The following is a 21,566-nucleotide window of genomic DNA, read 5'->3' as shown; positions in this document are numbered from 1 at the left end:
AATTAAGAATTTTTTAGAGAAAGAAAATCCACATCAATCATATTTATCCCTGTTCCCAACCTCTGTTCTTGAATTGTCTCCGTAAACCTTCCTTCTTTTTTTTATTAATTTTTTTTTGATGAATTTCTTATTAATTTTTTGATTAATAGGTTTTCGAGAAGTAAAGAAATCAGGAATGAGACATGGAAGAGGAGAACAAGGAGAAGGATGACTGGGAGGACAAAATAAGTAGGGAAACAGGGTCATCGAGTCGTAAGGAATTAGAGTCGGACCGGGCCGGTTTAAGTACTTCCCCGCTAAGAATCGGTTCTTTAGGAACCGGAAACCCTCAGACTTCCCCGTACGAATTGAATGAGGTGGGTCCAACGGCCATTAAGTGGCAACTTACGATTGGGTGCACAAAGGTACATGTGTGTGCCCACAAACCTTAACCGATCCGTTGATGAGTATCTGCCAAAACGAGCGACGAAACCAAGGCGGCCTCGCCACGTCAGCGGTAGGCAGTTTTTATCCCTTCTTCTTGCATTCCACCACTCCTGTCCTCAACCTTCTTCCTTCCCTCCTCTCCCCTCTCCCCTCCCCTCTTCTCTCCATGGATATCTGCTTCTCCACCAGATCTCAAACCCTAATATCATCCCTCTCCCTTCTCTCTACCTCCACCACCACCACCTCCTCCTCCTTCTCCCACCTTCCTCTCCCCTGCTCCATCATCCAAAAGGAATTTCCCGGGTTTGGGAGCCAGCTGAGGCCTCTGGGCATCCGATCTCGAAAGAGATGCAGGAAATTAGGGTTCCAATTTCAGTCTCCGCGATGCCTCTTCCAGGACTCTGTGTGCGAGAATTCCGTTCTTGTGGCCACTGTCGCCGTTGCCACCTTCGCGGCGGCCCTCCAAGTGATGTATAGCAGACGGAGGCGTGAATCTCCCCAGGTGACTAAATCTTGGATCTTGGAATTTTTCGGTCTTTAATTTTCATTTTCTTTTCAAGGTCGGTTCTTGATTTTTCCCTTAAACAAGAAAAAAAAATCCTGTTCTTGATCACGAAGAACATCATGAAAGAATCTTCTTTTCTTTGGTCCCTGTGTGCTTATTCTTTTCTTGTTCTGGACCCATACCCACATTAAGAAGAAAGCTAGCAGGTTGCCGGGAAGTGTCTTGGTTCTTCTCTCTATAACATTGACTTGTTCCCCGAGATCTCTGATTTTATCCATAAAAAGCTGTTTCAGATTTAAATGCGTGACTCAGATCTCTGATACCTGTGGGAGATTGGATCCACAATCTCTCTACATGGTTGCTGCAGCAGATAAAAGATCTTCCATAGGACCATCATTAAAATATTAACTTTTTTTTCCAGTAAGGCTTAGCAGATATTCTTGACATGATAATAGGGCCCAACTTATTGGAATCTTTGGTTTTTGGAAGAAACCATACAGCTAAGGAAGAATGATTCTGAGTTTTGCTATGGTGGTCCCCCTCTTATAGATCAAGAATCGTGTTTTCCAATGAACAAGCCATAATGACTGAAGAATAAAGCAAAAGTTATAGGTGAACTGTTGAGAGGACTCAGAGGAGAACCAAGGACTTCTGTCTGGGTTACAGGATGTTGTTTTACCACAAAGCAAACTGGCATATCAGATGAAGTAAAACAAATATATAGTTTGTTTTGCAAAGTTCACCAGTAGCCTAGATGAAAACTACTGGAGAAGAATTACCGAACCTAGTTTCAAGTAGATCAAATAATATAATCTTTATGGTAAGTTTTATATTTGGTAGTGAGGCCTCAGTTACAATCGGTGACTGAAAGATCCCCTGTTCCCTTAGGAGAAAAATAACAAGATGATTGATAACTGATCTGTTTTATACAATGGAGTTGATGGAGTGCGTGGTTGTGCTCACTGTTGTATGATAGCCACATAATGGGACAGGAAGTATCAAGGTAAAGATAATTAAGGATGACAATGCTGTGTAAATCATGATTTAAAGTTCTCATCATGCCCTTTTTGTTCAACTGAAACTTTGTATATTATAAAGTCCCATAGCAGACTTTCCACTGGCTTTTTTTTGTTCTCTCTTTTGTGTAACTTTCGAAGCAGTACGGTGTGAAGTGCCGCCACCAGCCTTTGCACACTGGAGCTCCTCCGATGGCAGTCCCTTAGGAGAGTGGTACAACCAGCTGAGCTAACAGCTGTTGGCTCAAAATTTCTACTGGCCGAGAATGACAAATGAAGGAAAGAAAGTATTTATGATGCTCTAGGGAAAAATTTGAAGTAATCAAAATTTTCTACCAAGGTTTTTATTTGAATTATTGTTTTTGAATACTTGTCTGGTCTGTTAAGAAAGTATCTTATCCGCTTATCATGTTTTAAAGGGTCTTGCATTATGAAGCACATCAATTTTATGTATGTATAATGGTTAAACCAATTTCAAGCATGCAAAGATGTTGGTAATTAGCAATTCTGGAAACTTGCATACAAGAACTATAATTAAATTATGTTCAGAAAAAGGACTTCATATAACTATGCCATATTTCTGTGCTCATGTTAATCGATTGCTTTACATAGAAATGGAATCAGACTTTGCATTGCAAGTAAGTTTAGGTTTTTAATTTTGTGTGTTTCACTTAGAGTTAAATTTCTGTTGATATCTACTCAGCTTTTTGCTGCAATTTAACTTGAAATTCTTGTCCCAACTTGTTAGTTTGCAATTCATGAAGTCCCTGATGTTGTGGTGAACGTTGGACTCCATGAAAGCCATCATGCAGATCCCATAATGTACAAAGAACATAGTGCAATTGCGAGAGATGAAGCAAATGTGTCTCCTGAGATCTGTGCTTCTGACATAAAGGATGCTCAACTGTTAAAACTTCAAGGGACATTAAGCAATAAAGTGCAGCGAACCTCTGAACTTCCTGCTTTCATTCGTACAGACAATGCATCAGCTAAAACAACTGGAACCGAAGAGTTCAAATGTTCATCTTCTCAGGTTCACAAACTTGATGCATTAGAGCAGAATGATTCTGGAAACAAATTGCCAGATTCGCTTACTGGAAAACAAAGGGAAGCTGTAGCAGTCTCTGATGCACCAGATATAATAGTTGAACCGACGTTTAGTTGGTCTAGTGCCCAAGTGGAGAAGAAACAAATAGAAATCAATCAAGATAATGAGCTAGACTGCATTGCAGCCAAAGGCGATGAACTTTGTCCCTCAATCTATGATGGACTCATGAAACAAAATGCCAAAGCAGTTTATGCTTACAATGAAGAAATGCCTGAGGTGAGGTCTATATCATGCTTCAAAAGTTTGAGTGCAGGACCTCTTCATCTCATTCTTCATGATAACAGTAGCTCTTACTCTCGATTAAGGCATGCAGTGAAGTTTGGAGGCATCCGTGCAAAAGCCTCTCCTTGTTCAGCAGGTTAAGCCACAAACATGTGCATTTAAATCAATAACATTTTTGTGAAATTTATTTTTCTTTAACCATTGTTCTCTAAGACCATGATATTTGAGCAACATATACTCATTTTTTTCTGAGTTCCAAGGGCACATGCTTCTTATAAATGATGTTTGTCAAATTTCTGAGTCTTCAGAAGGACAAAAGCCTAGTGCATGCTTCAACGAAGGCCGTACTAGTAAAGGAAAAGAAATAGACAAACTCCATAGATTCACAAGGGATATGGGAAGAAGTCCGGACATGGAAATGATGATAATGCAAATTTGTCTTTATTTCCTGAGCCAAATGGGAATCTTGTAAAAGGCACAAATTATCCACCAGGTTATTTAAGAGCCTATGATCGTTTGTTGAGACATGGAAGGTATCACTTCTCTCCAACATTTAAATTGAAAAATTTCCACTGTAGTTTCATGTTATAGAAAACCTTATGAATCAAATTTCATTCTCAATGATTTTCATAGATGAAAAATTAATAATTAACAGGAGTGATGCAGGCTAATGAGTATTTGCTCCTTGTACATCCATCTTCATACTCATCTTAAACTCATTTATATGGGCTTACCAGGTTGAGAGACTGTGTAGACTTGCTGGAAAGTATGGAAAGAAAGGGATTGTTGGATATGGACAAGGTGATTCCTTTGTCCTGTATTTTATCTCCATTGTGTTTGCTTTATTGAGTTAACTGACTATTTGTACTTTCAGAGTATTGACTTCTGTCAATTTTTCAGGTTCATCATACCAGCTTTTTGAAGGCATGTAAGGGTCAGAAAGCTCTAAAAGAGGCATTTCGTTTTAGTAAATTAATTAGGAATCCATCCATGAGCACCTTTAATATGCTCTTGTCTGTATGTGCTAGCTCGCAAGATTTTGATGGTAATTCATTCACCTCTGGAAGGAGGTCTGCTGTAAAATTCAAATGATAGAGCATTCTCATTCACTTGAATGCCTTATTCCTGATTCCAAAACTCTTTATATAGGAGCTTTCCAGGTTATGCTGTTAATAAAAGAGGCTGGGCTAAAGCCTGATTGTAAACTTTACACCACGCTGATATCAACCTGTGCTAAAAGTGGAAAAGTTGATGCCATGTTCGAAGTATGGTAACCTTGCGATTTATACTATTACAGAGCACAATATATTTTCATATCCGTTTATTTCCGACCATTCCATGTGCTACAATAGTTTGTTTCAGATAGAAACAATAGGCACTATTTTTTGCTAGTTGTGTTTATAAATATCTATTCATCTGTGTTTTATGATCTAAGAATCCCAACTTGAGTCCTTATCTAATTTGAGAAGCTTCAATAATCAATGTCTTGTTCATAGTTTGATGTTATTTGCTGCTTATAGTCGATTGGCCAACCATGTCACATCATGTACCAGAGGTAGATTAATGTTCTTGTCAGGCTCATTGATTAAGGGAGGTGATATTTTCACTGGTCTTATTCTCATTTAGTGTGAGTTTTTAAATTAAAAGAAGCATCTTTAGTCACCATAGACAACTATGATTCTTTTTTTCTTACAAGATATAACAAAATTTATTTCAAGTTGCAAAGGAAATATGATCTATAGCATTGGAAGACTTGACTATAAAATATTTAGAATTATCTCCTTAGAAGACCTGCTTTAGAGATTGACTTGAATGATTCTCCCAGGAGATGGCTTCACTTTCAATTCCTTCAGCTGTAAGTGTAGGTTATTGTGCTTATTGTGAACTGATGATTTTCTCCCACTCCTTTTTCCTCCTTTTATTTTATTGATAAGCAAACAAATATGATAAATGTAGATAGAGATGTATACTTAGGGGTTCCAAATTGGATATCAAACAAATGGAAAAAAAATAACACTTGGAATTCCTACTTTTTTTTGGGAGGAAAGATATTGAAAAGGACAATGTCAGAGGTTGCCCTAAATATATACTTGGTGAATGAGGATCCATGAAGCCATCCCCAAATAGTGGACATAGCTTGATGGTTATGGTTATGTATGTGTAGATATGTACATATATGAGTTTTAGCATTGAAAATTGTTGAATTACATTGCTCACATAGCTGTAGCTGTCAAGATAGTAACTGGAGAGCCTATCTTCTTGTTGATGATTATAGATGACTAACTTTTTCCACATCTTTGCAAATAGATAGAAATTTTGCATACAAAAATGCTTGTTAATATGTGCAAAGTCATCCATTGCACCTTTGACTTGGCCCATGTTTTGGAATATGTATCTTGTCTTGATTGAGAGGGAACGCCCTGGTTCAACAATAAGATTGCTCCATTGTGATCTAGGTGTCATGGGTTTGAAACATGGAAACAACTTCTCTACACGCGAGAGTAAGTGTACATATGTCTAACCTCCCCAGACTCCAAGTGAGGGACCCTCCTCCACTTGGCCTTCTTTTATCTTGTCTTGATTGAATTAGGGAGCAGGAAACAACTTTTTTGCTATAGGTACTGAATGCATTGTCAGTCAAATTCAGATATACTTGCTTGTATTAGTTATTACAGTACACGTTCATATTCTCTCATGCTTTCTTGCTTTTTTTGAATAACTCAGAAATTTGTCTTCCTAGATTTTCCATGAAATGGTGAATGCTGGAATCGAGCCAAATGTCAACACATATGGTGCACTTATAGATGGCTGTGCCAGAGCTGGACAAGTGGCAAAAGCATTTGGTGCTTATGGAATTATGAGATCCAAGGTATTGTTGTTGATAATTTTCCAAAAATTGCTTTTTTCTTTTTTAAAAAAAATCTTCTTCATATGCTAGCTCATACTTGAAAAATACTTACAGACTGTAAGGAGATGCAGCTCTTTCATTTATTTAGAATTTTATATATTTATATATTTTTTGTTTTTTTGACTACATTTGGGGTTATTCTTCATTCTTAACAAGGTGTTATTTGCAGTAGAAAGTGCAGCCTGATCGAGTTGTATTCAATGCCCTAATCACTGCATGTGGTGAGTCAGGAGCAGTTGATCGTGCATTTGATGTTTTAGCAGAGATGAGAGCAGAGCCTAAACCAATAGATCCTGATCATGTGACTATTGGTGCTCTGATTAAGACATGCACTCAAGCCGGTCAGGTATTTGCTAGAGCTTTTAAAGCAGTCTGTTGATTCACTTTTAATATTCTTACATTCTGATAGTAGGTATCAGATTTGGTTACTCCTGTCCCTGCTTTAAAAGATATAAATATCTGATCCAAGTTTAGGTTGATCGGGCTCATGAAGTGTACAAAATGCTTCATGAGTATAATATAAAAGGCACGCCAGAAGTTTACACAATTGCTGTCAAGAGTTGTAGCCAGAGAGGTGATTTGGAATTTGCACTTAGAATATATGATGATATGAAACGGAACGGCGTGGTACCTGACGAGGTAATACTTTTTTGAACCAGAACCTTTGACAATATTCTGAAATAATTTTTTTTTTAAAGAATTCATATTTTCAGTGGTTTTGACAGCAGCTTGAATAGCCCACTGGTAGGGGTTTGGTTTACCACGTGTGAGATTTCAAGTTCGTATCTCAATACAGGAATCTGGTTGCAATATATAGTGGGTGGGCAGGCTGGACTTGTCTGCAATCATGCAAACCACATGCTACAGGGTGCCATGGTTTCTTTGATGCTCAGATTGCAATTTGTGCTTGCACATTGTTGAGTTGCGATGCACTTCGGCATGCCCTTGGTTTGGCCGTGGTCCGATGCTTGGTCTTGGTCATGTGGTAATTTCATATGTGGTTTCGGTGTGGGTTGGTTGCAGCTTGTGAGTGACCAACCAAGTCTGGCGTAGTTTTGTAGATTGCAGACTGGCAAACAATGTTTGGACAGCTTTAGGCTTGTGTCAAGTCTGTGGTTTATTTCCATGTTAGTGAGCTTGAAGCCCATTAAGCTTACAGGTATTCTGTTTAAAGAGACTGAGCCCCGAACCCAACAACCTGCAACCTGCCAGCTGTCTGGACTTCTCCCTTCAGGCCAAAAATAGGGTCCTGCATCTACTCCTCTCTTAGCAAGGGACACCCAGGTTGATAGAGCTTAAACTTTGGACCCCAAGAGAGAGTTGTTGTACTAAACCATTCAATTTGCATCCTCATATTTAAATCAATTTTCCAGTGTATTTTCTTCCTTTGAATTGAACCTCAAAGTTTAATGGTGTTTGCAAATAATGCCTTGGTCCCCCGACTGCGCCCCCCCTCCCCGCCCCCGCCACACACACAAAAAAAAAAGGAAGAAAGAATCCAGGTTTGCCACCACTATTCATTTTTAGGAATGAAATATCATCTTAGTTGGCAGCCTATGGTCCAGTACACACCCATGAGGCCATGACCATGGCTAAGGTTGACAAGGAGTCAGGGCATGAAGGTGGAGCTGACAAGAGAATTTAGCAGATCGGAAGATGGTAAAAGATGGTGAAGGAATTTGAAGTAAAAGGAAAATATAACTGCTTAAAACCTATCCGATTAGTTACCTTTTAGGCTAAAGTTGTTGACTGCTCAGTAGTGTCATGTGTCCAACCTACGTGGTGTGTGGATGAAGGAGAGCTACACATGCATGAGGGTCTAGCTGTTCTCTATCTACATAGATTGTGCTCTCTCTCTCTCTCTCTCTCTCTCTCTCATGTAGTATAGGATCACATTCATGATTGAGGAATGCAGAACCATCCGAACCGCCCAATTCGGGATGTACCGAACCATGTTGGCAGCGGATTGGGATGGTTTCAGCATTCAAAGCTAGAAACTGGTGGAGGGGAGAGGGAGAAGGAGAGGAAAAGAGGGGCTAGGGGGAGGGGGAGGGGGTGGAGAGGGAGGGAGTGCTGCTAGAGGGTCGGAGGAGAGGATCTGAAGGGGGCCAGAGGGTTGGAGGAGCGGGTTGAACGAAATAGGGGTTCGGAGGGTAGAGCCTTGCCTCCGACCCTCTGCAGTCCTGAGTGGCTTCTGCACCCCTCCGGCAGCCTCAATGGCCCTCCCTCGCTTCCCCCTTTCTCTCTCTTTTCGTCTCTCACGTTCTTCCTCTTCCCCACCCTCTCTGTCATGTCAGGCCGTCTCTGCCGGCCTTCACTACCTCTCTCCCTCCCTTATTCCCTCTCCCTCTTTCTCCCCTCTTTTTTCCTCTCTCCCGCATCCTCTCTGCTATGTCACTAATGTTAGTATGGAAAGGCACGGGGGCATACTGAACTGTGTCACCGACTGACCAGTATGGGTCCTAGTACCAGAATAGTGATCCTTGTTCATGAGTTTCTGAATCTGTTAAGATCCTATTTGAAAATCCGAGCTTTTATATGGATGGGCCCAAGAGTATATAAGCACCACAAGAATCTTTAATCTGTCTAATGTTGGACTATAATTCCTCAACACCCTCTCTCATGTTTAGAGCCCGAGGGATGGAACCCGGAACAAGGGGTGAGACATTGATTAGCAAGTGGGAGTGAGAGGTTTTGGTAGGCAAGAAGGATCGGCGAGCTCTGGTACCATGTTAAGATCCTAACTAAAAACATGGGCTTTTAGATGGATGGGCCCAATAGTATATAAGCACCATAAGAGCCCTTAACTTATCTGATATGGGACTATTATTCCTCAACAGAAACCATGTATAAACATGAGATAATACATCAAGACCTAAATGAGTGCATGCAGTAATTAGGAATCAGCTTTTCTACCAAGAATCTTCAACTTTACAACAATTTCCTATCAGCTTTTCTACCAAGAATCTTCAACTTTACAACAATTTCCCGAATAAATAGACTTCTATATGAAGGCATTGTACTTTTTAGCATTCCATCATGGTTATTATAAATGTCATGGAGTCTCTAATCTGTAATCAGTCATAAAGTTGAAGGTGCCAGCCTATGCTTACATGCCAAACCACTAGCAGTACAGGCACTATACTTATTAATTTTATTTTTTAATTAAAAAGAATATTTAATTTTAAGACTCTTTTTTGGCATGTGCCAGAGGCACTTAAATCCGTGGTCAATCAACCTTCTGAATATTACCTATTAATCAATATCATCTCTGTGGTAATGTAGCAGTAGTGAAATCTGTGAAAGTTTGCATAAATGTGGACAAGAAAATTAAATTAATCAAAGCCAGTTAGTCGATCTTCTTTATTCTTTTTTCTATGTTACTGATTTACTTTTTCCAGAACATCAACCAAGATTCAGTACAAAACTGTATATGATGGACCATTTGCAAAGCTTGTTTGATTCACTCATTTGACTTTTTGATTACTTGATTTTAGTTCCGGACATTTTAAATTAATAAAAACATTGACTTGGAAAGCTGTTGGTATTTGTTCCATGCAGATGTTCCTTAGCACCCTAATAGATGTTGCTGGGCATGCTGGGAAGGTTGATGCAGCCTTTAGAATATTGCAGGATGCAAAAAACAAAGGAGTACAACTTGGACATGTTTCATATAGCTCCTTGATGGGGGCCTGTTGCAATGTACGCCAATATATATGTTGTCTTTATGATAAACATATATTGTTGATTGTATGGATTTGTAGGTTTTCAACCATTACTCTGCAACTTAGTCTTGTTGCTTGTTGTTTCTAACTTTCTATACCATCACAAACCTGAACAAGCTAGTTTTTTTAAATCATAGTAAGTTCTGTGTTTTGCTTGCACTTTTTCACACCTAACCTGCATTTATGTGGTTCTATGTGCATATTACAGTTGCCTTCTGTTTTGCTTGATTGCTTCTCATTTTCATTGTGTACAATGAAAATTCTACAGGTAACACATTTGCAGAATGTCACTATAGTTACCTACTCTTTCTTTCAGGCAAAAAGCTGGCAGAAGGCACTGGAGCTATATGAGGAGATTAAAGCAATCAAATTACTTCCAACAGTTTCGATGCTGAATGCTTTGATCACCTCCTTATGTATGTCTTCATTGGTAGACCTTTGTAGGCTAGTTCTATTTTGGCTGAGGACATGTCCGTCCTAGCACATCTTATTTCACTTATTGTATTCCCTCAGATTCATATATTTTTATTTAATCAATTCTAGTACTTGTAATTTTACTAGTGATTCTTTTGATTTCTATTTTAAACCTTCATTCATTTGTAAAATGGATAGATATTTTTCTGCAAAACCTCAAGTATCATTGTGTTTACAACTGCCATAGATTGATCCAACAAGATCATTACTTTCAATGACCACAAGGTCCACAACCATAGCTGAATTGATTTGTTCTAATGATGGTACTTGAATATCAAAGGGGAAAAGAAAAAGGAAATATGGTTAAAGATTGGCCATACAACCTTTTGCATGAAAACTACATTCAGAAAATAAAGTCAGAATCTGGAAAAGCCATTAGGAGAAGCTAGCTGGACAAATCTAATCGCAATTAGAAAACAACGATTTTGACGAGTTGAAGTAACTCAAAATGCTTATATGCACATTCTAGTTCTTATAGATTTGTGGATAGAAAAGGGTAAATTGAAATTAATTTTAGTGAATATTGTTTCTTAGGCATTAGTAAGCATGCTGAAATATTGATATCAAATAGATGCCCTGAACATTCAAAAAAGACTGAACATCTTAAGCACTCAATTCAAATTAGCAGCATCTTAGTAAATATTTGTGATTAAACCATAAAATAACTAATGATACATTTAGCATATGTTGTTCATGGAGTTGCGTCTTAAGGCATCTTGACTGTAAAGAGCCAGTATTTAAAACTCAAAGCTGAATCTACCATGAGAAACTAATGTTTGGAAGGATATCTTCAACTAGTTGTCTAATCTATGTTATGACCAGAAAGAAATTTTTATTTTCATGGAAGCCAACATTTAAGCTGGACTGAAACACATCATTTTTTGCAGATTCATCATACTGCTCTTTTTGCATATTCATCCTACTGCTCTTTGGTGGAATATAATGTAAAGTTCTGATCCAAGAAGTATACCACTAATGCTTGAAGATTTCAAAATCTTTCCAACTCTGCTGATTCCTCAAAAGGAATCTACCATAAGAAACTAATGTTTGGAAGGATATCTTTAACTAGTTGTCTAATCTATGTTACAACCAGAGAAATTTTGATTTCCCTGGAAGCCAAAAATTAAGCAGGACTGAAACACACCACTTTTTGCATATTCATCCTACTGCTCTTTTTGCATATTCATCCTACTACTCTTTGGTGTAATATAATGTAAAATTCTGATCCAAGAAATATACCACTGATGCTTGAAGATTTCAATATCCTTCTGCCTCTGGTGATTCCTCAAACCTATTGCCAGACATTTTCACTCAAGTTTGTTATTGGAAGGGAGGTTTTTCTAGACTCTAAACCAAATTATATAATATATTTACAGGTGATGGCTACCAGATTTTGAAGTCTGTTGAAGTTCTTGATGAAATGAAAAAATTAGGCGTGTCCCCAAATGTCATCACATATTCGGTCCTCATAGTAGGATGTGAAAGGTAATTGTTCTAAACTTTCTACTATTTACTTCAATGATCATTACCTGAATCTCTTCTTCTGGACTTAAAGGGCTGGTGAAGCAGAATTGGGTTTTACGCTCCTTGCAGAAGCCAAAGGGGATGGTGTTCTCCCTAATCTCATAATGTGTCGCTGCCTGACTGGTAAATTCATCAAACTATTTAAACCCTTATTTTTGACTATTACAAGAAAAAAAAATGCTCGATTACCTGAAGGCAATTTGTAGACTCTGTTGCTTTATATTGTTTATGTGGATGGAAATTGGAATGAGTTTATATCTAATCGTGTGTGTTCTGTCCCAATATATTTTCATGGATATTGATTATTAATCATGATATAACTGCTCACTTTGTAGGTTTGTGCCTCCGCAGTTTTGAAAAGGCCTGTGCAGGTGATGAGCCTATTGTGACTTTCAACTATGGAAGACCACAAATTGACAATAAATGGTACGATATTACTCTCATCAAAGTATTTTTAGAGCCACTTCACAATTGTTAAGCTCCTTGAATTCATGATATGATGCATCGGCATTGGTGATACATTTAATCTCTGTGATGTTCTAGCTGTTAGCTTTTTAATTTTGTTTACTGCTTCTCGACTATGCATTTTGGAACTACACATGGTTTGATAACACCAAGGTTCTTGTTTAGGGCCCGTTTGGACTCTGGATGAGGTTATTCATGCAAACCTTCAAATATGACAGGCAGTGATTAACAAAGGGCATGTGGAAAAAGGAATTAAAGGCATCATGGGAGGTTGTAGATATTTTCAGTCCCAAAATTTAGGATAACCGATTTTATGAAAAGGTGATTCTCCATGTTCCTAAAATTTAAGGGTATTAGGATCATAGTGTCCTTCGATTCCTTGGCCTCTTGAACTTCTTAGCTTTTCCTTTTCTCCTTTTTCCTTCCCATATGAGCATATAATGTTGCTCAGATAGTTTGTTAGAGCATTCACAAGCCTTTAAAGTTCTTAGAGCTCATAGGAAATGCATGTAAATTTGCATCTAGGTTTTTGTAACCAGTTGCATCCCAAGTATTTGGTCCTACTTGGCAATGAAAAACAGCAAGCAATATCTGAGCATATACATACCTGCCTGCAAATTTCTTCAATTTATTAGGCCTCCTTCTTTATTGGCTTCCGGTGTGAGTGGTGGCTTGGTGGTGGCTGATAATTAACAATGTACTCCTTTGAGGACTTCCAAATCCCCAAGTTCCTGGGTCAGTAAGTTCGCAGCCTGCAGTGTTTTTGCCAATATCCGGTTGAATGGAGCCTTCAGTAGCACAGTAATTCTTATCACATGGTATAGATCCAATCAGAAAGTGGAATTGGCAACGGTTGAGCCTATTTCCTATTGTAGGTCTCTTTGAAACCTCAGAAAAAAATCCCAGATGTTGATTTTGTTGACTAACCAATTGACTGCAAAAGCTTAAGCTATTACGGAAGTGGCCCATAATGTGTATATATGTATATCAGGCCTTTATATCCCCCCTTGCATGTGGCCTGGGCAATGCATAATTGAAACTGAAACAAATCAATATCATGACCATGATAATTAAATAAATAATTAGCATGGAGGGGATTCAAAGTCATGACCTCCAGCTAACCATGTGCTGATACTGTGTTGACTAACAACTTGAACCAAAAAGTTTAAGCTATAAGGAAGGGATCAACAATATATAACAGATCTGTGCTCTGATGCCACACTCCCATAAAAACTTAATAAGAAGTTTTTGCAGGGGCGATGAAGATCATAAGTGCATACAATCAAATATGCTGTCTTATACAAGCAAACACAAATGAGCTCATAAAGAAACAAGTTCTTCACATATATATATATATATATATATATATATATATATATATATATGCAACCTATATATAAACTGAACATGCACACACACATTAAAAAAATTAGAAAAAAAACTTAAATGCGTAGTGACATGAATATGTTGTAAAAGATTAGTATAATAAAAAAGCTACTATACTATCTCTCAAAATGATAACACATAGGTGCACTTTGACCTACACTATTATGAGGATGGTAATGGTATGCAATATGTTTTATGTTGTCTTGCTTTTCTCAGTTTTGCCTGTATGCTACCTAAACATGAATGACAAGATGGGTTCCATTCGCATGTTAGTAAATATGTTCAAAGTTACGCATGCTAGTTCAAAATAAGGGATCAGAATGTTGCATGATGAAGAGGAAGCCTAAAGAACCGGATGAGTTTGATGGAAACAAAATTGTTAAGGTGGCTGTTTGGTGAAAGTAGAGAGAAGACTAAGAAAGTCAGTACATTCAAACAGTTTTAGGCATTGCTGTATAGAATAGTTTTCAGGGATATGATTGTGGAACAAGTTTAAAGAGAGGCCCAGAAATAGAGATTGCATTGGTGTTGAAGGGTCCGAAAAAGGGAAGGCTGGTCTTAGGGAACCTTCATAGAAATTACTGGAAAGGATTTGATGCAAGTCAATATCAGATAGAAGTTTTTGAAAGAAGTTTGACATAGAAGTTGGCAGTTGATTGGTTGGTGGAAATCATGGTGGTTATGTTTCACTTCAGCTTATTGTCTTTTAGTCCATATCTTGGATATGGATGCAGTACCCTATGTTAATATTTGCCTTCTTCTTCTTCCTCAGATGGTTGCCAGCAAGTTGCAATAGCTCAAATTGCGCAAACAACCAAGTGGGCCTCTATTGTGTCCATACCCACCAGTTGGCTTTTTAGGTTTCATGGCAGGCCTATATGTGTCTGATGATGCCTAGAGGATTGACATGAGGTTGAAACTTGAAAGCTGGTTAAGAAATTTTCCCACACTTGATAGATCATATTTGGATCCATAAGGCCAACCAGAAATTAAATGGAAGATGCTTTTGGTTATCGTCTAAATATGGACCACATTTGTTTTTTTCAGATGATATCAATTTGCAGATATCTTGATTCATTTTTTGGATTTTTCCATAAATTGGTATTACATTTCATCATGACAACTTTACACCTTTTATTTTGTGTATTTGTTATGAAATTATGAAAGTATAGAAATTCAGTTATTCTATCTTGTGCAGTTTGCAGTATCAAGTATTTTATGGGAGTGTAGTTAAGGTCACTGATCTTTCTTACCATTTTTCCTTACAGAACGTGGCTTAGGTTAAACAGTCTTGCAGCTACATGTCTACCTGGCCATTTGAGAGCTCTAGAGTGCTGAGACTTTTGGGTTCTCAGACACAACATAAATGTGGCACAACACTCTATGACACTCCAAAATGTCCAGCTTATGACAGCTAAAAATGTCTGCACTTGAAATTTTTCTTTTTCTTTTCCTTTTTTAAGGGTACCCTTCCAAAGAACACCAATTAACAACGCTCACCAATGTATGCTACCACTATCCCATACCAGTCCAGAGGAATTATACTTTTCTATTAAAGTATGGCACCTATTTTTTATCTTTATTGTCATTATTACATAAATCTAAATTTTTTAGGGAAAAGTGTTATTGACTCAACTTATACTAGTTAACAACATATTTTAAGATATTCGTGTTTCTGTTTTTGTAAATTGTATTGTGTGGAAGTCTTCTGTGACAGGATTTTTTATGGTTAAAGTTTATTGAACACTTGTGAACAAATGAGCTCTTGGCACGTATGCCAACTATCTAGGTAATGCTGGTAATTTGATATTGTTTACATGTTTTATGTGAAGAGTTATAGCATGTTGTTTTGGTTCTCTTTGATATAGAATATCCTACAGTGGCATTATTACTCATTTTATAATACAGAATATGGTTTTTTTCTTTAAAAAAAAAATACCTGCATGCAGTATTTTCCAATTGTTAATCTGCTGGCAGGACGTCATTAGCAATAAAGGTCTACCGTGAAACAATTTCAGCTGGTGTTAAACCCACAATTGAAGTTTTCTCTCAAGTTTTGGGATGCTTGCAGTTTCCTCGAGATTCTTCATTTAGAAAAAAGTTTATTGAGAATTTAGGAATCAGCTTTGATACTTCAAGGTGCTCAAACATAAGTTCATTGCTAGATGGATTTGGAGAATATGATACCCGTTCCTTCTCCATACTTGAGGTGTGTGAACAACTGAATGGAATTTAAACTTGCAACCTTTTCACTTATATTGATCTAACCATTACAGAGAGATAATCTGACACTTGTTGAACTATAGGAGGCTGCTTCACTGGGAGTGGTTTCACGATTCTCATTCAAGGAAAGTCCAATTGTTGTTGATGCAAGGAAATTAGAGATACATGCTGTTGAGGTAAGATTTTCCCAAACATATAAACTGCTTTATCTCCTTTGGTTATTTTGAGTTTTTGGTTGTCATTTTTCCTATTTTCAGTATTATATTTATTTAATCTAGCAAATGGATAGATAGATCGATATAGTGCACTACAGCTACTTATTTCATCAATCAAATTTATTTGAGAATTCTATATACGGTCAAGTTGAAAAGTTATATGTTTATTAGGTGGAAGATATGGGAGATGCAATCGTTAGTAATATATCATGTAAAATTTTCGAAGGTATGTGGATGTGAAGAAGTTTATCCATGTATACTAAGGCAATTCAAGGGTTGCAAAAATGAAAAGTAGGCCTACTCAAAATTGGTGGGCAAACGATAATTATATGATGCTTTTAATTGACTTGGATATGTAGTTCAACAGGATAGTGATAGATGAAGGCATCTTTCATATAAAAAAGGTTGGGTGGATGATGCTGATAGCTGCTTTTGGCGTGCTATGATAGATGCATGCTTTTCTGTGCTAGTGGAAAATTTTATGGGATTGAAATAAGATCATGAAGTTGCATTGTTTTGGATGTTGGACAATTCGCAGGGCTTAACATAATAAGATGAACTGGCAAAAATGATGATGTCAAGTTGGATGCATGATGAATTTAGGAATGGTACTGAAGAATTAGTATGTCAAGGGAGGTATAGAGGTTGCACCAATGGAGAATGAAATGATGGAGATATAATTGAAGTGGTATAGACATGTGCAATGAAGACATGAAGAGGCCTCTACAACCGGTGATCAAATTTGTGGATGTTCAGGAGGATGATGAGATCTAGAATACCACGGATGGAAGTTGCAAAAAATGGACTGTTATAGCTTGAATTCACATTGGATGTAGCTCTTAATGGGAATGGTTGCAAGGGAAACCAGATGATGGAAAGTGTAGTAAGATATTTTTGTTAGCAATCCAGTCTAAAAGCTTAAGCTGATGGAGAAATGGACCATGTGTTTTAAAGGCCACCTAAATACCGTTACCCATCTGATGTCAGACTATTCCTATCTTCAAGGTGAACCCACAGGATGAAACCTGAAGTATGGTGACATGTGGAAAGCAAGGTGGGAGAAGGGAGCTAATTGGATAGCTAAGTGACAGTTGGTTCACCAGCCCAAAAAGCTTAAGCTGATAGAAGGATGAGCCTATGTAAGGCCACCTAAAGTCCCTTGCCTATTCGATGTGGGACTATCCCACTCTCCAGCAAGTTTAATTACAAGATCCTTGCTTGATGTATTCCTTTGCCATCTAACACCACAAGAAAAGGAGTTGTGTGGGAATGATGTCACTTTATAACCATTCCTGATGGATAACTTTAACTGTTACTTGCAAGGTGTGTACTTTACTTTGGATTGATGTTTTTATCTCTATTGTTTGCTTGTGGATCATATATACTATTGCTTCTTGTCTGGAATTATTTCTTCTTGTTGATGAAATTTTTTTATTTGTAGAAAAATGGAAGATGATGAACTTCTAAGACAACGAAAAATTATATTTCCATATCAAACAACTGATTCTATTTTTGAAAATGTGCCAGGTGTATCTCTTAACAATTTTGAAAGGTTTGAAGCATCGGCTGGCTTCTGGTAATCATACTATTATGATACTGCTTGATTTCCTCCCGCAAATTTTGTACTAATTTTCTTTTTTAAAATTCATTAGTTCAACTTATCTGAGAGCTACATAATTTGCTATATAAAGGTCCTATGAAAATAAGAGTCATTGTAATTATATAGAAATACAGGTAAATCGGGGATGAATTTTAAATATGGAAGATTAGGTTCAGACAAGAGAAAAAAGAAGATAATAACCAGATGAGAAACTTTTCTTGTGCCTGTAATAATCACAGCAAAAGACACGCAAACAAATTAGTTAAGCCACGAGGAGCAGTTGACTTGCCTATCTTCTCCCACAGAACCATAGTATATAGGTTAAATTTGACTTCTACAGTTGCTTTTGAAATGAACCCTTTGATTTTGTGCAGGTGCAAGGTTACCCAACATAACTATAGTTTTACCTATAGAAAAAACACAGATTCAATCTGCCAAAAGAGAGAAAACAATTATCGTTGCTGGAAGGTAACACACAATTTTCTTTTATATATTCTTCTAGAATTATTAATTCTTGTCTATGAAATTTTTGTGAAGTCTATGTACAGTACATAATGAATATTAAAAAAAAGTTTGGTGAAGATGTCTATCATATCAAAGAACATGGCTTTATTGATGATGTTGAAGCATGAGTAATTAAGTTTATTTGAGTTGTAAATTTTATATTGAATCAATTCCATGAAAATTTTGTTATTTATCCACACACTATAGACTAGAGTCCCTTATTAAACAATAAGTTCATATTTTAAAGCAATAATTCAAATCCATATGGCGGTCTGTCCTTCATCTTGACAATTTGGATAGATGATGTGACATGCCGAACAAGATGCTGGGGCCATGGTGGGACAAGCCTGCACTTGGGATGGTTCCCATCCTTATGTCCCACGGAATGTTGTACTGGGACTTGAATCCTTGTTTTTAGAGCATGCAGACTATCAAAGAGTGCTTGTTGAGTTATTTTCTTGCATCATCAAATTCTTGTTTTATTGTAGCCCTTATTGACTTGCTTCATGAGTTGCATTGTTTTAAAGCCAGGGATCATCTTGATAACTTTGGGGACCTACCATATAATGTAACATTACCATTTTGTACGTATGCCAATTGGATGCCAGTATAGTACGGCACTAGTACGTATTTTCCCATACTAACACAGCAGTTTAATTGGTTGCAGCATGGTAAAGATGATGCCAACTAATATATGTTAGTATGGTACAGTATTGAGGGGCATACCAAATATCAATCGACCAATATTATAAAAGTATGCCTAGTAAAGATCAGTATGACAATACTTAAATCCCTAGTGTTGCAATCCAGCATCCTGATTGCCAATTGCCAGGATTTGTTTCTAATATATCCATCATGTCATATCTGGTGCTGGACTATTGCAATGTATCTGGATGTAGACTACTCCAGGTTACTACATATGAAATCTTCTGTCGCACACTTGCACCACTTGTAAAGAGGCTGGAATGAAGACTTTTGCCTCATGTCCTTGAAACAGGTATCGAGTTGCTGACAGGAAGGGGTCATCACAAGATGAAACGTGAAGACATCACCAAAAAATAAAAGACAACATAATGAATTAAATATACAACACAAGTATAGGACCTGGCCATAACTTCAAATGCATAATGACCATTTGTATTCCAAGTTGACTGCGCACTTTTCATATATAAAGCTCTTAGCCAATAGTATTTTAGAGATGGATGTATCTGAAATTTATTTCTGGACCATGTTGACTGACTGGTATGGCCAATGCTTGATTTAAATTTGTTGGGAGATGTTGATCTAAAGCGCACAGACAGACTGACCACCGGGAAGAAGTTGCATTAATGCCTGACCTGAACTTCTCAAGGGATGTTGAACTAAAGCACATAAACAGACTGATCAGTAGTAAACAAATTGCCTTTTCATTACAGTTGCATTATAATGGAAAAGTATGACAAGTAAGAAGTCCGAAGTAATCATAATAAGCTTGCAAATCTGTAATTTTAATGAATTAAAGCTTTTTCCCAAGGCCTGAGGTCTCAGGAAGGCAGCCCTGGCATTCCATTCATAAGCTTGGATCATGGTGAGTGCATTGTTGCAGTGTTTTCTATTAGTTACCTGAAGGAGTCACGGAGTAAGACTTTACATTGTGTAGAAATAATGTGTAGATTTTGTTATATGTAATCCATGTGGTAGTGTGGAGAAAGTTAATAAACAGCTATGTGGTATGAAGTGGCTACCATACTTTCAGTTGTGTACTTTAATTCAACGTAAAGTTCTACGCCTTGTGTTTCAGTGCTGAGAAAGAAAGGTTACCTTACATACTTCTATAAGATATTTTAGCTGCAAATGCTTCATGTAAGGAGCAAAGGCTTAGATTTTGTGAAGTATGATTTCATATCTGACCCTCTCTAGATCTTGCAATGGCAGGAATCTTGTGCATTGGGCCAATCCTTTTTTAATCTTCTGTACATTATATCAAGTGATAATCTAGAAGCTTTCTAGTGATTCTCAAAACCATTTCCAACATGTAGCTTTTTTCTTTTAATCCACTGGAAAAAATAATTGAATATTTTCTTAAGCTATCTATCCACGATTCACTAGTTCAAAGTTAATTGGCATGATTAGACTGTTAGTTTTGAAAACGTCATCTTTTATGCTTGGATTGACTTGTTATAGAGTGCGAGCTTAAAATGCAATGCAGGGTTGGTCAGGCGGTTGGTTCCTTGCTGAGGAGATTGGGACTTCCCTATCAAGGAGATGAATCATATGGGAAGATCAGAATTACTGGTCTTTCTCTAAGAAGGTGGTTTAAGCCAAAGATTACCGGCTCGACTTTTGCTAGAAGGCCAGGAGAGATGATCCCAACATCAACTCATCTTGCAAAAGGAATTGCTGATCAGCAGCGCAGCATTCGCAGCAACAATAATCTATCGCTCGAGTAGTGATGTGTGTGGGGTACTCCATGCTGATGGCCCGGTTCATGTTGGAGTTGAGAAAGAATGACTGGCAGCAGTTTGACCTGAATTTTTGTCTGGTGATGCAAGGAATTGTATTTTCCATTAAATCAAGGGATAGCATTACAACTGGGAAAAAGAAAAATTAAGGGGGTATTTTTTCTCCTTTGAACTGTCAGATATGCAAGCATTGATTATTAAATGGGAGTTTGGTTTCTCTCGTGGCATTGTGGGCAGATCTGGCAGCTTCAGACACCGCTGCAGCGCATAAAGTGTAAATTCTTTGTATGCTCATTTGGTTGGGATTTTATGCTACCATTGCATCCCACGTATTATTCTTGCGTATTCTTACTTTCGTTCCATGTTAGCTTTCTTACATGATGTCAAATTCTGTTAAACGTCTTCTCCGGTGTTATGCTGTTTAAGCTCACGAGCACGTAGTGTTGTAATTAGCAGTCACCGGAAAACGAATATTGGATTTGTGCCATATTAAGTTCTCTGTTTGTTCCTGTAACTCCTCTTTCCCTGTCTTCTTCTGAATACTTCTTCCATTCCCCCGACTTTCTATAGCGTCGTTTGGTTCATGAGAAGTGGAGGCTGGAAGAGATATAGGAGATAAAAAGAGGTAGCCTCTTGGTTGGAGTTTCAAAGGGAGGAAGAATGAAAAAAAAAAAATTTCTTTGAAAAAATATTTTTTATATTTAAAAAAAATAAAAATTCATAGAGGAGGTGATTTTGAAATTTTTTATGAGATGAGAATTGATCATATTTTTTTTCTTTCTAAAAATATTCTTTTAAGATCTAAAATTAAATTTTTATAAAAT

At 37.4% G+C, this 21,566-nt stretch overlaps 1 protein-coding gene across 1 annotated transcript; it reads left to right on the top strand.

The window, feature by feature from the left end:
- Positions 1–534: 534 nt before the first annotated feature.
- Positions 535–21,256, top strand: LOC105044162 (pentatricopeptide repeat-containing protein MRL1, chloroplastic). Its single transcript, XM_073255392.1, is given in 19 exon segments — positions 535–928; positions 2,696–3,413; positions 3,586–3,681; positions 3,684–3,810; positions 4,015–4,322; positions 4,427–4,542; positions 6,018–6,146; positions 6,358–6,531; positions 6,660–6,824; positions 9,747–9,887; positions 10,227–10,326; positions 11,761–11,869; positions 11,940–12,031; positions 12,244–12,334; positions 15,737–15,968; positions 16,066–16,158; positions 17,725–17,773; positions 18,172–18,265; positions 20,490–21,256. Coding segments are annotated over 19 exon segments (3,411 nt in total). The 5' UTR covers positions 535–592; the 3' UTR covers positions 20,731–21,256.
- Positions 21,257–21,566: the final 310 nt, after the last annotated feature.

This window comes from Elaeis guineensis, chromosome 4 (genome assembly GCF_000442705.2).
Source record: "Elaeis guineensis isolate ETL-2024a chromosome 4, EG11, whole genome shotgun sequence".
Classification (NCBI taxonomy): domain Eukaryota; kingdom Viridiplantae; phylum Streptophyta; class Magnoliopsida; order Arecales; family Arecaceae; genus Elaeis; species Elaeis guineensis.
Note: the sequence above shows the minus strand (reverse complement) of the source record. Positions and strands in the feature narration are given on the sequence as shown.